The sequence below is a fragment of the Myotis lucifugus genome, unplaced genomic scaffold (assembly GCF_000147115.1).
Source record: "Myotis lucifugus unplaced genomic scaffold, Myoluc2.0 scaffold_106, whole genome shotgun sequence".
NCBI classification, from domain to species: Eukaryota; Metazoa; Chordata; class Mammalia; order Chiroptera; family Vespertilionidae; genus Myotis; species Myotis lucifugus.
The window spans coordinates 1342896-1364098 of record NW_005871154.1 but is presented as its reverse complement, the minus strand read 5'-3'; the positions used below and the strand labels follow the sequence as shown (position 1 = coordinate 1364098).

Below are 21203 nucleotides of genomic sequence, written 5' to 3'. Positions count from 1 at the left end.
TGGGGGTGGGGCTGGGGCTGGGTGGAGGTGGGCAAAGGGGGGAAAAATGGGGACATCTCTTGTAGTGTCAACAATTATAAATGAAAAGAAAAGAAAACCTGCCAATATAGAATGCTATACTCAGTAAGTAGATCCCTCAAAACTAAATGTGCAATAAAGATACTCTCAGGAAAAAAAAAACCACACTGATGGAATTTCTTGCCAACACTTTATAAAAAATACTAAAGGGAATTCTTCAGTATTGAAGATACTGAACATAATGAAGGACACTGTTGACTATTTCTAGCAAATATCCTAACAAAGCTCTGTAGTACTATATATAAAACATGTGAATTATATAGCAATAGCAAAAGAAGTGTGAGTGGGGGTAAACTAACAGATATATGTAAGATTGCTGAATGAAAACATGAACCAACAGAAAGTAGTTTGTATTAATTAAGGGTTCATTTAGTGATTTCTATGGAAAACTCCAAATTAATTATATGAAGAGGTGAGACAAAATTGTCGAGACCGGTGGTAGGATGAAACAATAAATCTGCTTACTGTTGCAGGTCTTGTTGTATTTGCTGTTCTCCTGTGCAAACCCTTCCAGCCGGCACTGAAAACGGTGCTGCCAAAACTCTTGAAACCAAGGGTTTCGGAGGTTTGTTTCTGGCCGTAGCTGCAGATAATAATCATCAAACCACTTGACATCAGGAGATTGGAGCTTGATTGTGATTCCACCGACAGCTTCTCGCTGGTATCCGTCAGTCACATCATACCTGTCAGCCCAGCCATCACTGTGGGGAAACAGACAACCCCTGGCTTAGAACAGGCATCTCCTCAGCAAAGGGCTCCGTTGGCTTTCCTTTTGAAAAGCTGTCGTTAAATGGCTATTTCAGGCCACATCGTGGTCCTGCATCACACCTACATGATTTTGAGGTAGCGGTCTGTTAGAATTAAAAATGCAAAGCACAATGGGAACCTTGGGGCTAAAAGTGCTGAAAGGCACAAACCCCACTTGCCTTGAACTGTAGAGAATAACTTAATGGTTTGGCAGAATTTCACTGGTTGCAAAATATAATGTATGCCTGGAAGCTGCATATCACCATTCACACTATTTACTGAACATTTTATAGCTAAGTCAAGTTCACTTTAAATACATTTTTTCTTAATAGTAATTATTATAATGATCGTAAAATAAGAATAAAATATTTCTAAAACATGCTTATTATTAACTTAACCATCCTATGACATGATCCTCTCTCTCTTTTTTCCTCCCTCCCTCCCTCCTTCCTTCCTTCCTTCCTTCCTTCCTTCCTTCCTTCCTTCCTTCCTTCCTTCCTTCCTTTCTTTCCTTCTTTCTTTCTTTCTCTTTTTTTACATTTTACAAGTGAATTATAGGGGTTAAAAAAACAAATACAAAAGCTTGCTGCCGTAGCCGGTTTGGCTTTGTGGATAGAGCATCAGGTCAGCCTGCTCAATAAAGGGTCCTGGGTTCAATTCCTGTCAAGGGCATGTACCTTGGCTGCAGGCTGGATCCCTGGCCTGGTTGGGTACGGGAGGCAACTAATTTACATGTCTCTTTCTCATTGATGTTTCTTTCTCTTTGTCTCTCCCCTTCCCTTCCACTCTCTCTAAAAGTTAATGAAAAAAATATCCTCGGATGAGGATTAACAAAAATAAAAAATATATAGTGATTTGTCAGCGCCTCAAAGTGAGTCCTTGTATTTCATAGTTTGTATAGTCTTTCCTACCCCATCCTGTTTCTCTAATACATTTAAAATACGCATAGGAAATTATGTTTTACATTAGAGTGATTGAAAGAACATCTTAACAATGTGTCATCAATGGTGTCAAGGAACATACGCCTCAGCGTTGCTGTCATTCTGTGCACTGATCACTCAAAATCTATGAATCTATATATAAAAATCCCTAATATGCAAATAGACCAAAGAGCAGAACAACCAAACAATCGAACAACTGATCGCTATGATGTGCACTGACACCCAGGGGGCACTTGCAGAACATGCAGGCATTGGCTGCGGTGGGATGGTGGAGCAGGTGAGCGGGGGCACCAGACCAAGGTGGGGCACCAGTTGCTATCATCAGGGTGAGCCTCTGTTGGTTACTGAAAATTCTTTGCTCCCACGCACCACGGTCCCGCCCAGCACTCGCATCTCCTGCTGGCGCCGGCCCCGCTTGCACCAGCTGCCGGCACTGGAGCTGCCACTCACACCCACCGATGGCGCCAAGCGATTGGGACCAGCACCGGGCGCCAGCAGCAGGTGCAAGTGGCAGCTCTGGTGCTGGTAGTGGGTGCGAGAGGTGGCTGCCAGCCCCAATCACCACTCAGGGCTTCTCTACCTCCCCCTGCTCCTGAGGAGCGAACAGGACAGCAGCCTTCGCTCATACCCGCTGACAGGGCTGGCCCCAATCACTCCACACTGTTAGTGAGTGGGAGTGATGGTGGCGATGGGAGCAGGGCTGTCGGCAGACAGGGGACCAGGGGGCCCATGGTGGGAGGGGCCGGGTGGGGGCATGGAGGATGGCCAAGACCCGCCCCTGTGCCCACCGCAGCCTCATGATCCATAGTTCCTTTCAAGGTGCACAGATTCGTGCACTGGGACCCTAGTTTTAAAATAAAAGAGTTAAAATCAGAGAGTTCATGGTGTAATGGTCTGAGTATAATAGCTTAAGTAAAAGTATTCTTAGCTGATAAGAAAAATACATAAGACACAACATTGGAAATAAAGGGTGTCCCAAAATTCAGGCAAGAAGTAATTTTGATAGAAAACACAGGTTTATAGTTAAAAATTGTAAATTTTTTATTGATTCATAAAGTATACAGTATAGTATTATGTATGGAATAGCATATCGGGTAAATGGCCTCCACGGCTTTGCTGGCACATACGCACTCTTGTTACTGCCTGAGCAGCCGCATTTTCGAAGAATGGTCCAATGATGCCTCCAGCCCCAAATCCGCACCAAACAGTGACACGTTGTGGATGCATTTGTTTCTAAACAATCAGTCATAGATTTTCTGAACCCCAAATGTGACAATTTTGTAGATTAACCAAGCCATCAAAATGAAAATGAGCCTCATCGAAATTCAGCCACATTTACGCAAAACGGTCATGGAAAATTTCAACAAAAGAGTGCATATGTGCCAGCAAAGCCGTGGAGGCTATTTACCCGATATGCTATTCCATAAGTAACCCTATACTGTATCCTTTATGAATCAATAAAAAATTACAATTTTTAATTAGAAACACATGTTTTCTATCAAAATTACTTCTTGCGTGAATTTTGGGACACCCTTTAAAAGACACTGAAATGATGTTAGTATCAAATTTGTTCACACCTTGGGACATTTGGGGAAAAAAGACACTGGCTTTTCCTGTCCTCTCTCCCACTGGAATTTGTACAACTTGTGCTATGTATCTGCTGGGACCCAGTGGTGCCGGCCTTTCTTTGAAGAGGTACAAGTGTTCTTTCAAGAAAGATAAAGAAAATCAAGGGGAAATTCAACAATGAAAAAAAAAATAACACCAAAGAGGGAATACAGAAAGTGTTGAGTGGAAGAACAGAATGAAGCCTTCTGAATGCATTGTTGGCCTGTGAAAATAAGCTGGGCTGGGGGAGTGGGCACTGGGGAAAGGGTGAAGGAAAAGACTTACATTAAACAATCATTGTTTACTTAATTGATATCCAGCTATTTTTATTTATCAGAATGTCAATAGATTTTTACCATTCTCCGAATTGCTCTTTTGTCCTTCCTACTTTATTTTTGCAGGCAGAGAGCATGCTCCAATATTTTGCATATAAAATCAGTGCCCGGGGACGTGTTATGAAGGTAATTAATTAACATAAGAGCAAAAAGCATTTTTTTTCAGTATACTCTTTTATATCAACTCTGACTTAAAAATTGGTAGTGAGAGTTGTTCCAAAGGTCATAGATAACTCATTAAGATATCATAGGGGCTCAAGAAAACTTGAAATATTTCCTAAGTCCTCAGTAGGTGGTAGAAGAGAAAAAAATAAACAAACAAAATAAGCTAATTCTTCCTCTAAGTCCTCCTTGACAAGAAGGTATTTCATTCTAAATTATCTATGGTGAAATTTCAAAAACTTTTGTGGCAGATCAGAAAAAAAATGCAATATGTTTCATTCCCATGTTGAATTTCATTACTTCTCACATTATCTTCCCTCAAGATTCTCATTTTCAGCTGCAGAAGATTTTATTTAAAGCTGACAAATTGAAATGAAGTGGGCTTGTTTGCCTCATTTTCTCCCTCTGTTTTGGAGGATTTATTATATCATTGGTATGAGAGTGTGGGTCTCATTGGCACTTGAGGAGATGCATGGGCGTGCTGCGAAGGAGACAGGAAGCTCTGTTTGTCAAGCACCCATTCTCCAAGGAAGAGAGGATTTAAATTGCTCCTTTTGTTAACAGGAGCTTGCTCTCAAGTAATGCTATGACTATGCATATTACATAAGAAATATAAGATTACAATGGGTTCAATTTACCCTTCACAATTCATTCATTGAATTTAATGGGGATGTAAAAGCCTGTCTGATAAACTTTTTTTGAAGGTTATATTCCATGAAAAGTGTTAGAACCAGAGTGTGTGAATTTACTCATCTCTCATCATGTTTTTTAGCTTTTTAAACTTATTTATTTATTTATTTTTTGTTAATTCTCACTTGAGGATATTTTTTCCATTGATTTTTAGAGTGGGAGAGAGGGAAGGGAAGGGAGGCGGGGAGGAGAGAAAGGGAGAGGGAGAGAGAGGGAGAGAGAGAGAGAGAGAGAGAGAGAGAGAGAGAGAGAGAGAAGAGAGGCACCTAGATTGGTTGCCTCCTACATGCACTCCAACCAGGCTGAGAACTGAACCTGCAACCCAGGTACTTGCCCTTAACTGGGAATTGAACCTTTTGGTATAAAGGTATAAATCTCTTCTCTATGTTTAACAATTTAGCCAGAAGTGATATTTTATTAGTAGCTTACAAGTTAGAGTTGTGAGTTTAAAATAATTTTGACCCATATTCTTTCATTCAACAGCAAAATAAAAATCATAGAGGAGTTTGTGTGTAAACAGAAAGTTCCAATATCTATGTGACAAAGCAGGATTATTATATTTAAACTTACTGGGGATTATTTGATATGTAAGTCTCAAGAAAGTTCATTCTATGCTGGCTAAGTTAGATGGTGCTATATTGACTTTAGTTTATTAAAAATTAACATTTTAATAAAAATGTGCTTCTAAGATTTGTGTTAAGATGATAGGGTATGTCTAAGTGAGGAATAATATATTCAAAAGTAAAATGATATACCAAGAAAAACTTGAGCTTACTTTTCTACTATCTAATGGTTTCTATTGCATTGATAGAGTGGACTGTCAAGATTTTGGCACTACTTTAATATCTTTAGATGACTAATATTTTACGAAATAAAAAAAAGATTAGGAAGATTAGGGAACAAACTGGAAATATACCATATTTAAGGCACTTTTCTAGATTTTGTTTGTATGTGTGTATCTTCTATCTATCTATCTATCTATCTATCTATCTATCTATCTATCTATTTTCTATCTATCCATCCATCTATTCACACATTCATTCATCCATCCATTCATGAAGTCATCTGTCCAGCCAGCCATCCAACTAATTTTTCTCTTTTCACTGGTTGATATTTTACTCATCTCCTCTAATCTATTTCATTATTTTCTTTCCAATTCTTTGATAATGACTCCATCCTCATTATATGCAGACTAGAGGCCCGGTGCATGGCACTGGTGGGGTTCCTCGGCCTGGCCTGTGGGGATCAGGCCAAAACCGGCTCTCCAACATCCCCTGAGGGGTCCTACATTGCAAGAGGGCACAGGCCAGGCCGAGGGACCCCACCAGTGCATGACTGAGGCTGGGGAGAAATTGTGGGAGGGCTCCAGGACATGTCTGGCCCATCTAGCCCAGTCCTGATTGGCCGGACCCCAGACACAAGCTAACCTACTGGTTGGAGCATCTGCCCCCTGGTGGTCAATGTGCGTCACAGTGACTGCTCAAATGGTTGGACACTTAACATATTAGGCTTTTATTATATAGGATTCTATATTTGCAGAGTGATCTATTTAGTAAAATTTATTTTTTGTGTTTCTTTTTAATTGATTTTGCTGTTTAAAATAACTCCCAAGCATAATATTGATATGTTATCCAGAGTTCCCAAGAGCAAGAAGGCAGACATCAGGTTTGGGTAAAAAAATGGAGAAAATGAATGCAAGTTGGGGTCTACAATAATCAGATTGCCCTTGCTATGCTCTCTAGTATTTCTTTTTCCTAGATTTCTATCTAATTTCTACATAAAAAATTGATTTGAATGTTAAAAATACAAGTTAACACTTTTCTTATATGTGGTTCCAGTGCCATATTGAACCCACTCTATTTTGCTTATGTTTTTGTATGCTGAATAATAGCTGTTGGCACTAAAAAGAGAGAGAGAGAAATAATGAGAATTATAGAACTGTAAAAACCTGATACTCTATTATATCATTATAACATAAATATTTTAACTTTAAAATTGTTATTTTTATCATTCATTGTATTGAATTACTGACATATAAAGCATACCAATGGTTATGGCTCTAAAATAATTACTGCAATACTTAAAATGACTAGATTTAATATCAAAATACATTTCTAAAATGTGAAAGTCCCTGAAAGCTACATGCTAACAGGAATAGAAAATTCATATTGGAAAATTCATATTGGAAAATTATGAAAAAAGGCTTCATGAATTATTGAATGTTAATGTATAGAAGCTAAATAACTTAAAATGTTTCTCTCCAGTAAAAATATAAAAATTTACAATGCAGACAATATAATATGTGCTTCCTTTTTTATTTCTTATCAACATATGTTTTAAGTTACTGCTATGGAAAACAGAAACATATATGTAGCGTGAGATGATCCTTTAGCAACAGTCTTCATGTTCTATTCATTCTAATTCATTAATTCAGTAATCACTTTGCATGCCTCTTCTATATATTCAAACTGCACAGGTTCTATGGTAGGTTCCAATACATGCCTTCAACAAGCCAATAATCCTTTAGCCATGACCTGCTTGAATAGGCATTTAGGACTTCCAGACCATTGGAAGTGTCCTCATTTATCCTATAGACTGAACATATTCTTTCCTTTTATTCAATCTGTCCACAAAAAGTACAATTCATTAGGTTTCCAGTCACCAAATCATCACTTACTGAAAATCACATTCCTATCTTGGCTCCTGAGATTATTCCCTGATCACCTCAATTACTATTCTGGGTGGTTCAAAACTCTTCATTCTTGCATTTAGAATCTCCTGATTTATTTACAAGGAAGGCTAATCACATTCAATGGATAGGATTCCATTAGTTGAATTCTCAAACAGCAACATGATTATCTATATACATAAAAGTGAATGACTGGAATGACCAGAACGACTGGAATGACCAGTCGACCAGTCATTATGACACGCACTGACCACCAGATGGCAGACACTCAGGAGCTTCCCCCTGGTGGTCAGTGAGCTCCCACAGCCAACCTCCCACGGCCCCTCCACCTGCCCAGCTGGCCCCCCCATCAGCTGGCCAACCTCCTGTGGTCCCTCAGGGGCCAGCTGGACAACCTCCCTGGGTCCTTCCCCCGAGCCGGCTAGCCCCCTATTGGCCTCGATCGCTGGCTAGGCTCAGGGACCCCACTCGTGCACAAATTTGTGTACGGGGCCTCTAGTTCAGTACAACTCCTCAGAGTTCTTGGGAAAGCATCTGCCATGAGAAAATAGCATAAAGAAATCACCTCAAAAGCTGCATGAAAAGCAGTACCTGACTAAAAATGGAAGTATCAGAATGACTATTATTCCTACAGTCATTATGTTTATATCAGGGATGTGAGTGGGGTGGGTGAGGGAAAGCGAGGGTGGACACGCAGTTATTCTTGCTCCCTGAATTCTTTAGTCCTGCTTATCTTGATGACATTGGTACTTTTACACTACCAGACACATGTTGTGCATTAGAGACATAGCATGCTGTTTCTTATTTCTCAACTATGTCTCTTTTGCACCTCAATGCCTTGGAGTATGCTGTGCCCTCTGCACAGAGCACCATCCTTTCACCTCCTCACGTGTTTTCTGATGTGATAAAATCCAATTCATTCATCAGGCAGACAGACTGAGCTTGGTTGCAACTTATAAAAACCATCCCCAAGCTCCCCTGGATTTAATAGTTCCCTCCTCTCTGCTTCCAAAACAAGGTGGCATTTATTCCCTTATTCACTGATCAGGTGTTGGGTGGCTCATATTCTACTAGTAAATGTGGGGGTATAGTGGTGAACAAGAAGATAAGGTTTCTGCACTTAAAGTGGTAACATTATGATGCTTTTAGTTTTGCATTTATCATCGTATTAGAGTTAGGTACATTTATTTCTGTTTTGCCCAAGTAGAATATAAATTTTATGTTTTTGATGTCTCCTCATCCTTAGATTTATTATAATGTCTGGCACATGTTAAGCACTCAAGAGATGTTTAACATAACTTATTAGAAAATTAGTCTTTAAAAGGCAAACTTCAAATTATATAGAATTCTGTTCAGCAACTACAAATATCCATTTTAATTGAGAAAACAATGCTGTCAGATGTGCCTTATAAAATGATTCTGAAAGGCTAAATTGGTTTCTCCTCCAAAATGGTCCTCGCCCTCTCTACCTGATGCTATTACGATTAATGAGAACATTCATTAGGCCACATCCAGCATTTTTTCCGAAATCTGTTCGCAACCCACATAATTATTATGGAAACTGCTGTTCTGCCCACATGTAACCATCATCCTGCCAAATCTCTAACCAATAGCATTTTGACAGATATTTTGGGATTTTTTTCTAATAGTGGGAGTCTACTGACTGCTTGGCTGTCTTCATATAATAATCCTTTTTTCCCCTTTCCTGATGGAGTAGGAGGCCTTAGAATCACTAAATAAAATAGTGAAAAGCAAGGAAGGATATTTTGCTTTTAAATAAAATCTCTAATGAACATATACCAGTCAACTCCAGTGAATTAATTCTAAAAAGAAGCACAATGTAGAATTTTCCAGAAAATGGGTAGATGATTTACTGAAAATCAACTTATTTCTTGGGTTTGTAGATCTTACTTTTCCCCCTTTGAAGCCTTTATATATAGATGTGGATTAGAGGAGCTATATCAGAACATTCAGAATGTTCTGAAAGGAACAAGTCAGGAAAATCAACATTGCTACCTGTCTAGCACAGGACAGGTGGTGGCCATTGTATTACTTTTCCTAATTCCCTTCAGGCCATAGAGGTCATTATAATAACCCTAATTTTTACCATGCAGGAAAACAAGGCTCTGAGGGATCAAGTAATCTACACAAAATCCCACAGCAAACATAGAGGGGATGTAAACCCAGATCTTTCTAGCTCCAGAGCACTTTCTGTACTTCACAGAGATTCCAAAGTGATGGCATACAGTGATGAAAGTACTGAGAAATGTTTCTTAAGGGGGATGATATTTAAGAGGCATTTAATGGATGACAGGAAGGGTAGGGTTGAGACTGTACAGGTAGAAATCTAACATGGCATCCAAGGTGCTTGCTATCTGGTATACACACATGCTTTCAACTTATTCCATCAAACATTACTCTAGATAGGTGAAGGAATTTTCAAGATGTACTTAGGATCCCAAATAAATTGCTGGGCTTGAGTGATTGAGCATCAACCTATGATCCAGGAGGTCATGGTTCGATTCCCAGTCAGGGCACATGCCTGAGTTGTGGGCTCAATCCCCAGAGGGGAGCATGCAGAAGGCCACTGCTCAATGATTCTCTCTCATCATTTAAAAAAAATATATTTTATTGATTTTTCACAGAAAGGAAGGGAGAGGGATAGAGAGTTAGAAACATCGATGAGAGAGAAACATTGATCAGCTGCCTCCTGCACACCCTCTACTGGGGATGTGCCCGCAACCAAGGTACCTGCCCTTGACCGAAATCAAACCTGGGACCCTTCAATCCGCAGGTCAATGCTCTATCCATTGAGCAAAACCGGTTAGGGCTCTCTCTCATCATTGATGTTTCTATCTCTTTCCCCCTCTCCTTCCTCTATGAAATCAATAAAAATATATTTTTTAAAAAAGATCCCAAATAAATTGACCTTAAAATAGGGAGATTATCCTCAGCAAGACTGACCTAATCAGGTGATCCCTGACAAGGGAGTGGCTCTTCCTGGACTGAGAGATTCAATCATGAGAGGCAGTTGGCATGAGACAGCTGGAGGATAAGCTCCATTGCTGGGTCTGACAACAGAGGGAGCTTTGCGTAAAGGAGTGCAGGTGAACTCCAGGACCTGGGAGTGACCCTCAGCTAAGAACCGTCAAGGAAACAGGCACTCAGGTGTACATCCAAAGAGAAGTGTATTCAGCCAAAAACTTGAATGGGTTTGGAAGCAGATTCTCCCACAATGTTTCCAGAAAGAAATGCATGGGGGCAATACCTGATGTCAGCCTTTTAACTCTGAATGGTGAACCCACTAAGGCCATACATGGACTCCTGACCTCCAGAAAGTATGAGATAGTAAACGAATACTGTCTGAAGCTGCTAAATGTGTGATCATTACCACTCCCCACCTCTGTTTGATATTTTCCTCTCTTGGAAGGCCAAACATGTTACTATCAGAAGGAACGCAATCCTAGGAGGTCTGACCTAATTGTGGGTTTGGTCAGAATAGACTGACTTCCAAAGACTTTGGAATTATAGAAAATGATGGACAGTATTAAACATACTGGAATAGATAGACTATCCACCCTTACCTCAATGTGGGCTCTAGGATATCAGGCACTCTCCCCTCTGGTTTAAAGTCTTATCCCTCTAGGAATGCTTCCTTACAATACCCATCCTCCACAGAGGAGAGGCTGAGAAAATTTGTGTAAGTAGACTATTTTGTGAATTACACAATCCATTGTTTCTCTTGGCATATTATAGCCATTTGAAGAAAGGCAAAAATTGAGGTGATTGCATAAAATGTGCAACATGGTAAGCTAAATGGTTCAGTTAAGTAGAGAAAGCATGTTATGAATAGAGTATCCACAGCTTTATATAACCTTTATGTTTTCTCATGAAGCTTCTTTGCTTAGAATAATCCTCCAGTTTTCAGTCTGTAAATGCCTCTTTCACTGAACTGGACTAGTTAATCTTGTTATGCTGCTAAGCTAAGCATAATGTTCAGCCAAACAGCCAATAATTACTTTTTGAAAATATATTAAATTTCAAACAATCAGGCAGACTTCATGATGGCATTGAAAAATATAACTGCCCCCTCCCCCATGTGTTTCCTTTCCTTATTTCTTATAACAAGGGACTTCATAATTTTGGACCTAATACATTTTCCTTATACTTTGTTCAAACTGCCTGCAGTGTTTGACACTATTCTATCATTTAGGGAAGCCTAATGAGCAACATTACGTATGCCGATTTCTCTGCAGAATGCTACATATGAGGAATAAACCGAAGGAAAAAAACTCATCCCCTACCCATTCCTCAGCATAAGAGCCCAGCAAATGAAAACTTACAGAATAACAGCGATCATGTATGTAGGGTGTGCTATCTGCCAGGCACTGTTCTAAGCTCTTTATGCATATGCTTCCTCTCTGCCATATATCATGTATAGTGTGATCCAATGAGGTAGACATTTTTGCATCTTCACATTTCACATGAGGAAACTTCAGTCTGAAAAGTAGTAAGTCAGCCAGGGATACACGGGATTCAAACTCAGTCTACCTAAATCTAGAAACCAAAACTGAAGCAGTACAATCATGTGGTCTTTGATCCAAATCTGTCTCCAAAGTTATATGATTCTGTACATGAAAATATAAAGCGAAGAGTTATTTTAATTTCTATAATACACATACATACCCATCCCCCCCACAACTTGGGATTGTTTTCTTTTTTATTTCCTCCCTGAAACTGTAAACAAAGAATTGCTTTAAACTACTGGATTCATCTTCTGATAAAATGCCCATCTTGGTCATGTTAGAAAGTTATGAGAGTCTCACTGTTCACAGGGAAAAGAGCTATTACAGGATGCCAAGAGACCTTGATATCTGTTCATAAACACAGAATGGACTGTCTTCAATTCCCATTTCACTCTGAGGCAACATGTTTTTCCTTGACAAAATATCCCCATGACACACACACTGAAACCGAGTCTATTGTTAGCTTCGCACATCTCTCAGATATGGTTTACCATTGAACACCGCCAGGCTGTAAAAGACCAGTAAGTAATTGAGAATTGTCCTGGGTGTGAGATTAAGCTTTAGAAATAGGCATTATATAAGAAGCCAGACAGAGTCAGAACCTGACAGCCTGAAAAATTTAGATGCCACATGCCCAGTGATTAATCTAAATGGACTGAAAGTGTAAGTCACATATTAGAACTGAACAGCTACATCCATTTCTAGCTATGATAGATTAGACAAACTTCCTCTGAAAACAACCAGGAAAGCTAGATAAACTTTTTTTCCAAAAAAAAGTGTATTTATGCTATCAGGAAGCTTTCTGGTCAGCCAGGACTCTACAGACTAAAATCCGGGTGAGATAAAAAGATGTACTGAGGTAAGACAGCCTTTGAGCTATGTGGCAGTTCAGTGAAAGGCAAGGATGAGAGAGAGGCTAAGAAGTTGGAACAAAAGCAGTAGGGGAGGCTCCGAGGCTGATGCAGCTCATTGGCTGGTGAACTGAATCTGGCACAACTACCCACTGGGATTCCTGTCCAGCAGGCACTCAAGCTTCGCTCTGCAGCTGAACGGGGCAACTGGCTGTATGACCTATTAATGTGGTCTTTGATCCAAATCTGTGCCCAAAATTATCTGGTTTTGTACATGAAAATGTAAAGTGAAGAGTTGTTTTAATTTCTATTATATACATACATGCCCATCCCCCCACAACTTGGAATTGCTTTCTTTTTTATTTCCTCCCTAAAACTATACACAGAGTTGCACCACTTGGGTGCAACTATGAGGAGGAATGTGGTGTGCCAAGACTTGAGTGCTAATTGCTGTAAACCCCACCCCCCTTCTCTCTGTTTGTATCTGATTCTTAGTGATCAAAACCCACAGATTTCCCCAGTTATCTCGGTGAGGTGAGACCCAAGTGTGCCTCCTAGGAAGCACCTCACATCACCAAGGGAGCTTGATGTCTGCCTTGGGTTCTGTTTTAATTTTCTCCACCAGTGAAACCATAGACCCAGAGAGGCCCTCTCACCATGGGCCTGTGACAGCCTAGGGGAGGGGTGATGTGGTCAGAGGGTAGCTGCTCCTCTTGCCCTTCTAACTGTGGTCCTTCTCAGTCTCTGTGTTCCAGAGGGGTGCTTCGGTCTCACCCCTAAGTTCTGGGATTTTGACAAAGCCACCTTGTCTTTGGCTAGTTGCTAGTGGGTCCTCTTGTGAGGACAATTGAAGTCACAAGCAACCGATGTCCACGATCCTGGTTATGCTGGCCAGCAGTTTAGTTTTTTATAGAAATTTTAAACATGAATGTGACACAGTTCAATTTATAGTTTTGATAGAAGACTCTTTTATACACATGGAAGAATAAAAGCAAGGGTACTTGTTAGGAGCTACTGCAGTAATTCAAGTGAGGGCCGATGAGGATTTAAAAAAGGGAACTGATCACAGAATGAAAAGAAAGGCACTCAAGTAAGAAACACTATATTTAGGAGTTCAACGAGGCAGGATTTGTTTATTAATATTATGTGGAGGGGGAGGAAGGAAAAGGAGTCTAGAATGACTGAATTTTCTTATTTGAGTGACCAGTATCATTCACTAAAAAGAAACATGTTGGGAAGTTTGGTTTTAGATATGTTGACTTTGAAATGCATGTAAGATATTCAAGTGGATTATGTCAAGAATGCAATTACACATATAATCTAAATTTAGAGAAGTCTGGCCTGAGGTATTTAATGTAAATGTGGTCAACAAATCAGCATTTAGCAGAACTGTTAGAGGAAATGTGATTACCCATGAGTGTGTTTTGCATGATATGAGCAAGGGAGAAATGTAGAAGTCCACATAATACCAATACTTAAGGAATACATGGAGGAGGAGATGTCCTTTTAGGATTTTGATATAGAAAATGTCAAGAAGGAAGAGAATAACAATGGTAGTAGTGATGGGGAGTGGAGTGCTGACACAAAGTCAAAGAAGGCAAGAGCTTCAAAGGAACAGTATAGCCAACAGTGTTTGATTCAACAGAGAGCATAGGGCTTTAGACCATCTTTAGGATCTGGCAATACAACTGGGGAGGTCCGGCCCGTTTGAAATGAATAAAACTAAAAAAAAAAAAAAAAAGACCGTACCCTTTTATGTAATGATGTTTACTTTGAATTTATATTAGTTCACACAAACACTCCATCCATGCTTTTGTTCCGGCCCTCCGGTCCAGTTTAAGAACCCATTGTGGCCCTCGAGTCAAAAAGTTTGCCCACCCCTGCTTTAGACCGTCTTTAGGATCTGGCAATACGACTGGGGAGGTTTGGCGGAATGGTAATGACAGAAGCCAGATCTTAGTGGAGTAGGATTGAAGGGGAAAAGAGGAAGAAGACAAAGCTGATTTGGATCATCACACCACAGAGTGGCATGCTTTTCTCTAGTAGATCTCTACAGTTTAGAAATAGGGCTGCAGCTGAATGATACAATAGATTTTGCTAAATGAGTGAAGTGTAAGATCAGGTTTGAAAGAGATTTGAGGGTCTGACTGCAAAAGTGGTCTAGGCAATCAACTGTGGCATAGGATTACTAAGAAGGTCAGGGTGGCCTAGAAGAAGCTGTCAAAGGAGGGGTGTGTGTGGAGAAATAAAAACAAAACAAACAAACAAACAAAAAACAAGGGCATTCTATGAGAGCAAGGCCATAGAAAGGATAGCATAAATAAGAGATGGTTAAAAAAAGATGGTAAAAGTAAGTTAAGAGATGATAAAAGCATGCTTATTTAGAGACTGGGAGACTACATTTACAATTTCTAGGTGGTGGAAGAATTCAGGTATGGCATTAGATGTGTGTTAGCAGAGACAGGGCATTTATTTTTCTTACATACTATGCAACACTATTCTTTTCAATTAAATTTCCCTTCAACCAATTATTTTTAAGCACACATATATTATCATGTTAGAATATAATAAAGAAGTTTTACTACTAGAAGCTCTTACACAGACATCAGTAAACAACATTTTAATAACAAAAAGGTTATTTTGTTTGTTATTGTTATTTGTGATTTATTTGTTGAGTTGTTTTAACCCAAAGTGATGTTCATCTGATGGACAGAATATTTTTATCTAAATGGGTACATCACCCTCTGTCTTTTCTGCTAACAAGAAAACATGATAGTATCTGTCCTCTTGGGAAGCTAAGGTTTTAAACAGTCACACACATGTATTCACATATCAGTACACATGGTAACACATGCAAGCACACATATATGTATGCACACATAGGATTGCACATAAATGTTCACAGGAAAAACAGATCTTGTTATTTTTAGTAAGCATCCCCCCATCTGAGTGTTTATTCCTTACAAGATATTTTGTAAAGAAGAAAAATGTTTCAAAGAACCGAGACAATATGACAGCCGGCAGTTGTGAAATGATTGGCAATGAGGACTGCAAACTTTTGGTCACAATTCAATACAGAAGAGTCAACAACATAAATAACCAGCACCCGGAGTTTGGAGTGAGGCAGTTCAGTCATTCTGCTCTGGAACCCACGTGTGGTGACTAAAGGCATCTCAGAGAAGCCTGGCAACTTCAGAATCATTTATTTCTCAGAAGTTGACTCATTTGTTTCTCATCTTCCAAGTTCATTTATTATAGATACTTTTTAAGCTGGTAAAATCACTTTTCTAGTTTGCTATTGCCCCTAAATGGTTTAGATGGACTGGCTGTTCATGCTTGAATGTCCAGTTAGAGCAAAAGACATGTTCCAGAAGTAAAAAGTGAGAAGAAAAAATAATGTGTTGAGAAGTGTATTTTATCTTTAGTAGAAAATATGAGCCCAGGCAATAAGAGAAAAGTAGAGAAGGGTTGGACATGGCCAAATGGTTCATAGTTTAATATCAGGAGACACCACACTAGTTTGAAAAAAAGATTATAACAAACAGGCATCTATGTGCTACAGGTTGTGAGACTGTGTTGCAGTGTTTGAAACAAGCAGATGTGAGGACAAGGTATAGACATACAGAGAAGCATTGAGAGGATTCAGAGAAGTGTGAGGGAACGGTCGGCATGTCTTGTTCATGGGCTGGATAATCGCCCTGAGTTATATTTGGGTGGGGAAGGGGTGGTGAGGGTCTCTGACCTCTGCTGCATTTTAGATGATTGACCACTTCCTCCTTGAAGTCTTTTATGCCACGTACCCCGCCCCCCCCCCGCCCCCCCCTCCCGGCACTCCTCTTACTGCCTGACTTCTCCATTCTCTGGAATTCTCTGGGTGAGCCTCTGCACCTTAGGGATTAGTGTTCCCTGGGGTTTGGTCTTTGGTATTGTCTACCTGCACTTCTATGTAGTCTCATTTACATTTCATCCTATGACTTCAATTACCATTTTAAAAAATTATTTCTAGATCTTTACCTCTACATCAGAGTATTCACCACCTACAAGATAGCTCTACCCAAGGGTACCTCCAATGCAACTTATCCAAAATGATATTTATCATTTCCCCGACTGAAATGTCTACCCTTTCTGCTGTAGTCATGATTGCTACCATTATTCCTCTCACTGTTCAAACCAGAGTCTTAGAGGAGGGCCAGTACCATTCTATTTGTTACCAAGGATCTCCCCCCTCCAGAGACCAAGTCATGCTGATTCCATGTCCTTACTATTTTGGGAGCCTACTTCTTTTCCCATGGCCACCCCAGTGATGGCTTTATTTAGGAACTCATCCTCTCTCACTAGGAATATGTACTAATGGCCTTCCTTTGTTGTTGTTTATTTTTATAAAGCACAAATTTAATAGTAGCACATTTTCTTTGGCTCTGTCTGCCTTTAAATAAAGTCCAAACTCCTTAACAAAGCATGTAAGACCCTTCATGCTGTTGTCTTGCTCAATATTATCTCTCATCATTCTCCCCTTTCTTGCATGCCCTGATTAGGTTCCTCCAAGAAGATATCATGGTTTCTTACTAATTCTCACTACTACCAGTTTTAATAATCACTCAGGTTTGCTTGGTCACACTTTTTATCCCTTCATTTTATTAAATTCTATCTGCTGTTTTGGCCTCATTTCAGATGCCTTTTCTTCTAAGCTTGTTAAAATCCTACCTGCCTGAAAGAGATATGCATTTTTGTACCATAAACACCCTGTGCTTAATTTCAATTTAGCATACATCACATTGCATTTTAATAGTTTATATGCCTCTCTTCTTCTTCAAGAAACAGTGAAATCCTAATGCACGGTGTTTTAGTTCCATAGTCCCAGCACTTCACCCATTGGTTATCAGTGAAACAGGGACTCTATAATATTGGATACACAGAAGGAGTGGGGCAAGTTTTAAAGATGAAGGAAAAGAGAGATATGCTAGCAATTTAAATGGATAAGGAATTTGGAGGGTGTGCTGAGCTTTCAGGCCTGTGGGGGATTTGAGAGGGGAAGTAATATTTTCTGTGCTCAAGAAGATTAAAGTCTTCTTGGTTGATAAACTCTGATGCACAAAATAATTTAGAACAACCTAAGGCTATCTATAAGCAAATGGCAAGTGTTATGATGCACACAAGACATTCAGCAATAGGGGGTATTTAAAGGAATAAGAATATTCAGAGCAGGCTTTAAAGAAAAGAACATGACTTGAGATTTTATGTATTCAGGTATAGGCTGGGGAAAATTGGGTTTTTCAGATAAAGTGACCATCAGGAAAAAGAATGTATATTTTCATGGCATATGTGAGTGGTGGTAAAAACTTCATCTGAACTATTGCCACCATGAAGATCTAAACTCTGTCCAACAATTATAACCATTTACAGATGGCTCTATTCAGGTGTCCCACTCTCACCAGAAACTCTGTATTTAAACTCAAACCTATCTTCTTCTCTCCTAGCCATGTGCCCTGTATAGTTTTCTCTCAAGTCATTCACATTTCAAAACTTGGGCTCATTCTCCCACATCCCTCACACATAGAATCTATTATGACCTTGGCACATAATAGGCATTCTATAAATGTTTGTTGAGTTAACAAAAGGAAAGACGTTGGAGTCCAGCGTGACCCTGTGGAAAGTTATGCATAGACTGGGTGTGGAAATTCAGAAAGAGTAGACGGCATAATTGAGGGTCTGGGCATTCTCATATGTAAGAGAATCAATCATAGTGTTTAAAGAATAGAAACATCAGGTGCTGGGGACTCTAACTCTGGTTTCACGAACCCTTAGATAAAGGCCTGAGGTTAATTCTTACAAAGAACTTGACAACAGGAATCATTAGGAAAGTAAAAATACATTATCCTCTAGGGAAGTTATCAGCATTCCATAAAACATAATGTCTTGAATTTTATTATAGTACTCTCATAAAATTTAGTCTATCTAATTTAGTGTTTTATTGCCCTGATTGATTGGTTTTTATAGCCATGACTGACTAGAGTCCCATTTCCATAGGAATGGAGTGAACAATAAATTCTCCAAAGGACATTAATTTAGTCTTCAATGAATTATCTGTAAACTTAAATGTTTATTAGGCATTTACCATACTACTAGTATATCTATGCTATCATTGAGTTAAAATGACAAATAAGACACCCTCACCCCGAACACAGTTAAGTTCCTTGGGAGCAGGTATTATATCTTTGTTATATTTATATCTTAGAACTTGGAAATAGTAAACACTGAGTAAACATTTGTTGAAGTGATGGATGACAAATTACACAATACAAGGGCTATCTATGATTTATATATGCACAGGATGCTACAGGAAATATAGAAATAATGATAATTATATATTGCCTAGAACAGTGTATTTCATAGGGTGTATTTTCAATTTTTCAAAAAATTTTGGAATAAAAAAGTGACTAAGACACAGTGAATCTCTCAACTCAAGTACTCCATTGTTAACCAAACTGCTGGACAATACAAGTGACTATCTTTAAAGTGAAAGTTAAAGACTTGTAATGGATCTTTAAAGCTAAAGTTATCCATTCACATAATCAACACCTATTTATTTAGCATCTACTGTGTGCCAGGCACCGCATTTAATGGTGTGGTCAAACAGTGATCCAGACATGCACACTTTTGTTGAAAGAGCTCAGTGATTATTCATCTGAAATTATAGAAAATAAATTTTTATTTAAGAAATAAAAATAATCTCTTCTGATTACCTAACCACTTGAAAAACATTTGAAAGCTGTGGAAGTGGAGTTAGAGGAATGTCACAGACAAGTTGTTATATAAATGAATTAATAACTAAATGATCTTATTGGTGGACAACCTATGATTTCACATTTTTACTTAGGTTAATGTCGAATAAGTTATTTTATATATGCATTTATGTGACTAGAAGATATATATGTACATGTATACATCTATATATATGTACATGTACACACAATTTTTATTCAGTTTTACATTTGCAGCATCATACAAAAGACCTGACTTACAATATAGTGGTTAGTGTTTTCCTGTCAAAATTCACTCGTGTCCTCCCCTGCAGTAAACATGGTGTACTTCTAGAGATGGGCCCCAATTGGTCTGTCAATCAGAGCAATGTCTCCCATTGCCACAATTACTGTTTTAGGTAACCTTGGCCAATATAATTAGAATTTATGTCTCTCCTGGTCTGATCAGAACATTTTCTGGGAACTGTGGGACATAGATATTCTCTTTTTCTCTCTGGATAATGTTATATGAGGTTGTAAAGCTGCTAATTGCAATTCTTCCACCATGAGGGAGAAACCAGTCTGAGAGTGAAGCTGACACATGGAGAGTCACAAGAAAATGGAGTCAGAGTCCTGCTCACACCATGTCTACCACCTGACCACTTTGAACTTTTTAATTACATGAACTAAAAAGTCCTCTTTGATGCTGAAGCCAGTCTACATTATCTGTTATTTCTATCAAAACCAAAAGTATTAAATGTTACAAGTAGGTGTGAATTGAGATGTGGCTATGAATTTATCATTGATCATAAGGCTGTATCTTTGTGCTTAATTTGCTACTTTAAACATTTTGTTGCCAGAGACTTATTTTATTGAATACTAAATATTGACAAGCTTTTAGACTAACATATTATCACAACACATAAAATGTAAATAGTTACTGACAATTATGCTGCAAATATTTCACATTATAAGAGCTAGCTATGATTTATATATGCACAGGATACTATATAAAAATATGAGGAATATATATATACTAGTTAAAATATGAGAAAAATAAGTAGTGAGAGGCAAAAGTAGAAGATGCACTAGTAAATTAAGATGCAGTTATACTGATTTCATGAGAAAGGTTACTGTAGCTTGGATGATGGTAGAGGAGATGGAAAAAAGTGAAGAAATTTGACAGAGTGAGAAATAGAACTGGAGTTTTCAGACACATTGGTTATATGAAGAACATAGAAGATTATGTGACTTTTAAAATCTTGTGCTTAAACAACTATAAGGTTAGTTGTACCGTTCATTGGGAAAAGGTACACAGTTTTGTGGAGAAAATTATGAATTCTATTTTAAATATGATGACTTTCTAATATACAAGTAGAGATGTTAAGATATATTAAGTTGAGATTCAAAAGAGTTGGCTTTGCAGACATGGAACTGATAATGAGATGTCAGATTTATTAAGGCATGAACAAAGCAAATTGACGCTAGCAGAGTCATATATGGATGAAAGACTTAGAGACGACATGGCCACCCCCCCTATTGCTCTGACATAGTAAACTAAAGATCCTAAATGATAAAATCTAGGTTATAGAGACATCGTTTGATCATCTATTGATTTTTTTCTTGGTTTAGATTTGAATATGATTAGACTTAGACTATGGCTTATTTGCTTCACTGTCATAACATCGTGAGGGTAGAGGGGATAGACAGATCAGAGACTATGGCCGTCAGCAGCACGCTTCTGCATATAGCACAGACAAGGGAGTATATGTTTACGTTGACTTTATTTCTTGAAGATATAACGCGAATGCGCCTGTAGACCACCCGCCCACTCCC

General features: G+C 38.8%; 1 protein-coding gene across 1 annotated transcript in view; it reads right to left on the bottom strand.

The window, feature by feature from the left end:
- Positions 1–21203, bottom strand: part of GRM5 (glutamate metabotropic receptor 5) — a gene marked incomplete at its 5' end in the record, with an annotated part of 280548 nt that overhangs the window by 127219 nt on the left and 132126 nt on the right. Inside the window, 1 exon segment of the mRNA XM_023757379.1 lies at positions 544–779. Within this exon segment, the coding sequence (XP_023613147.1) occupies positions 544–779 (236 nt within the window).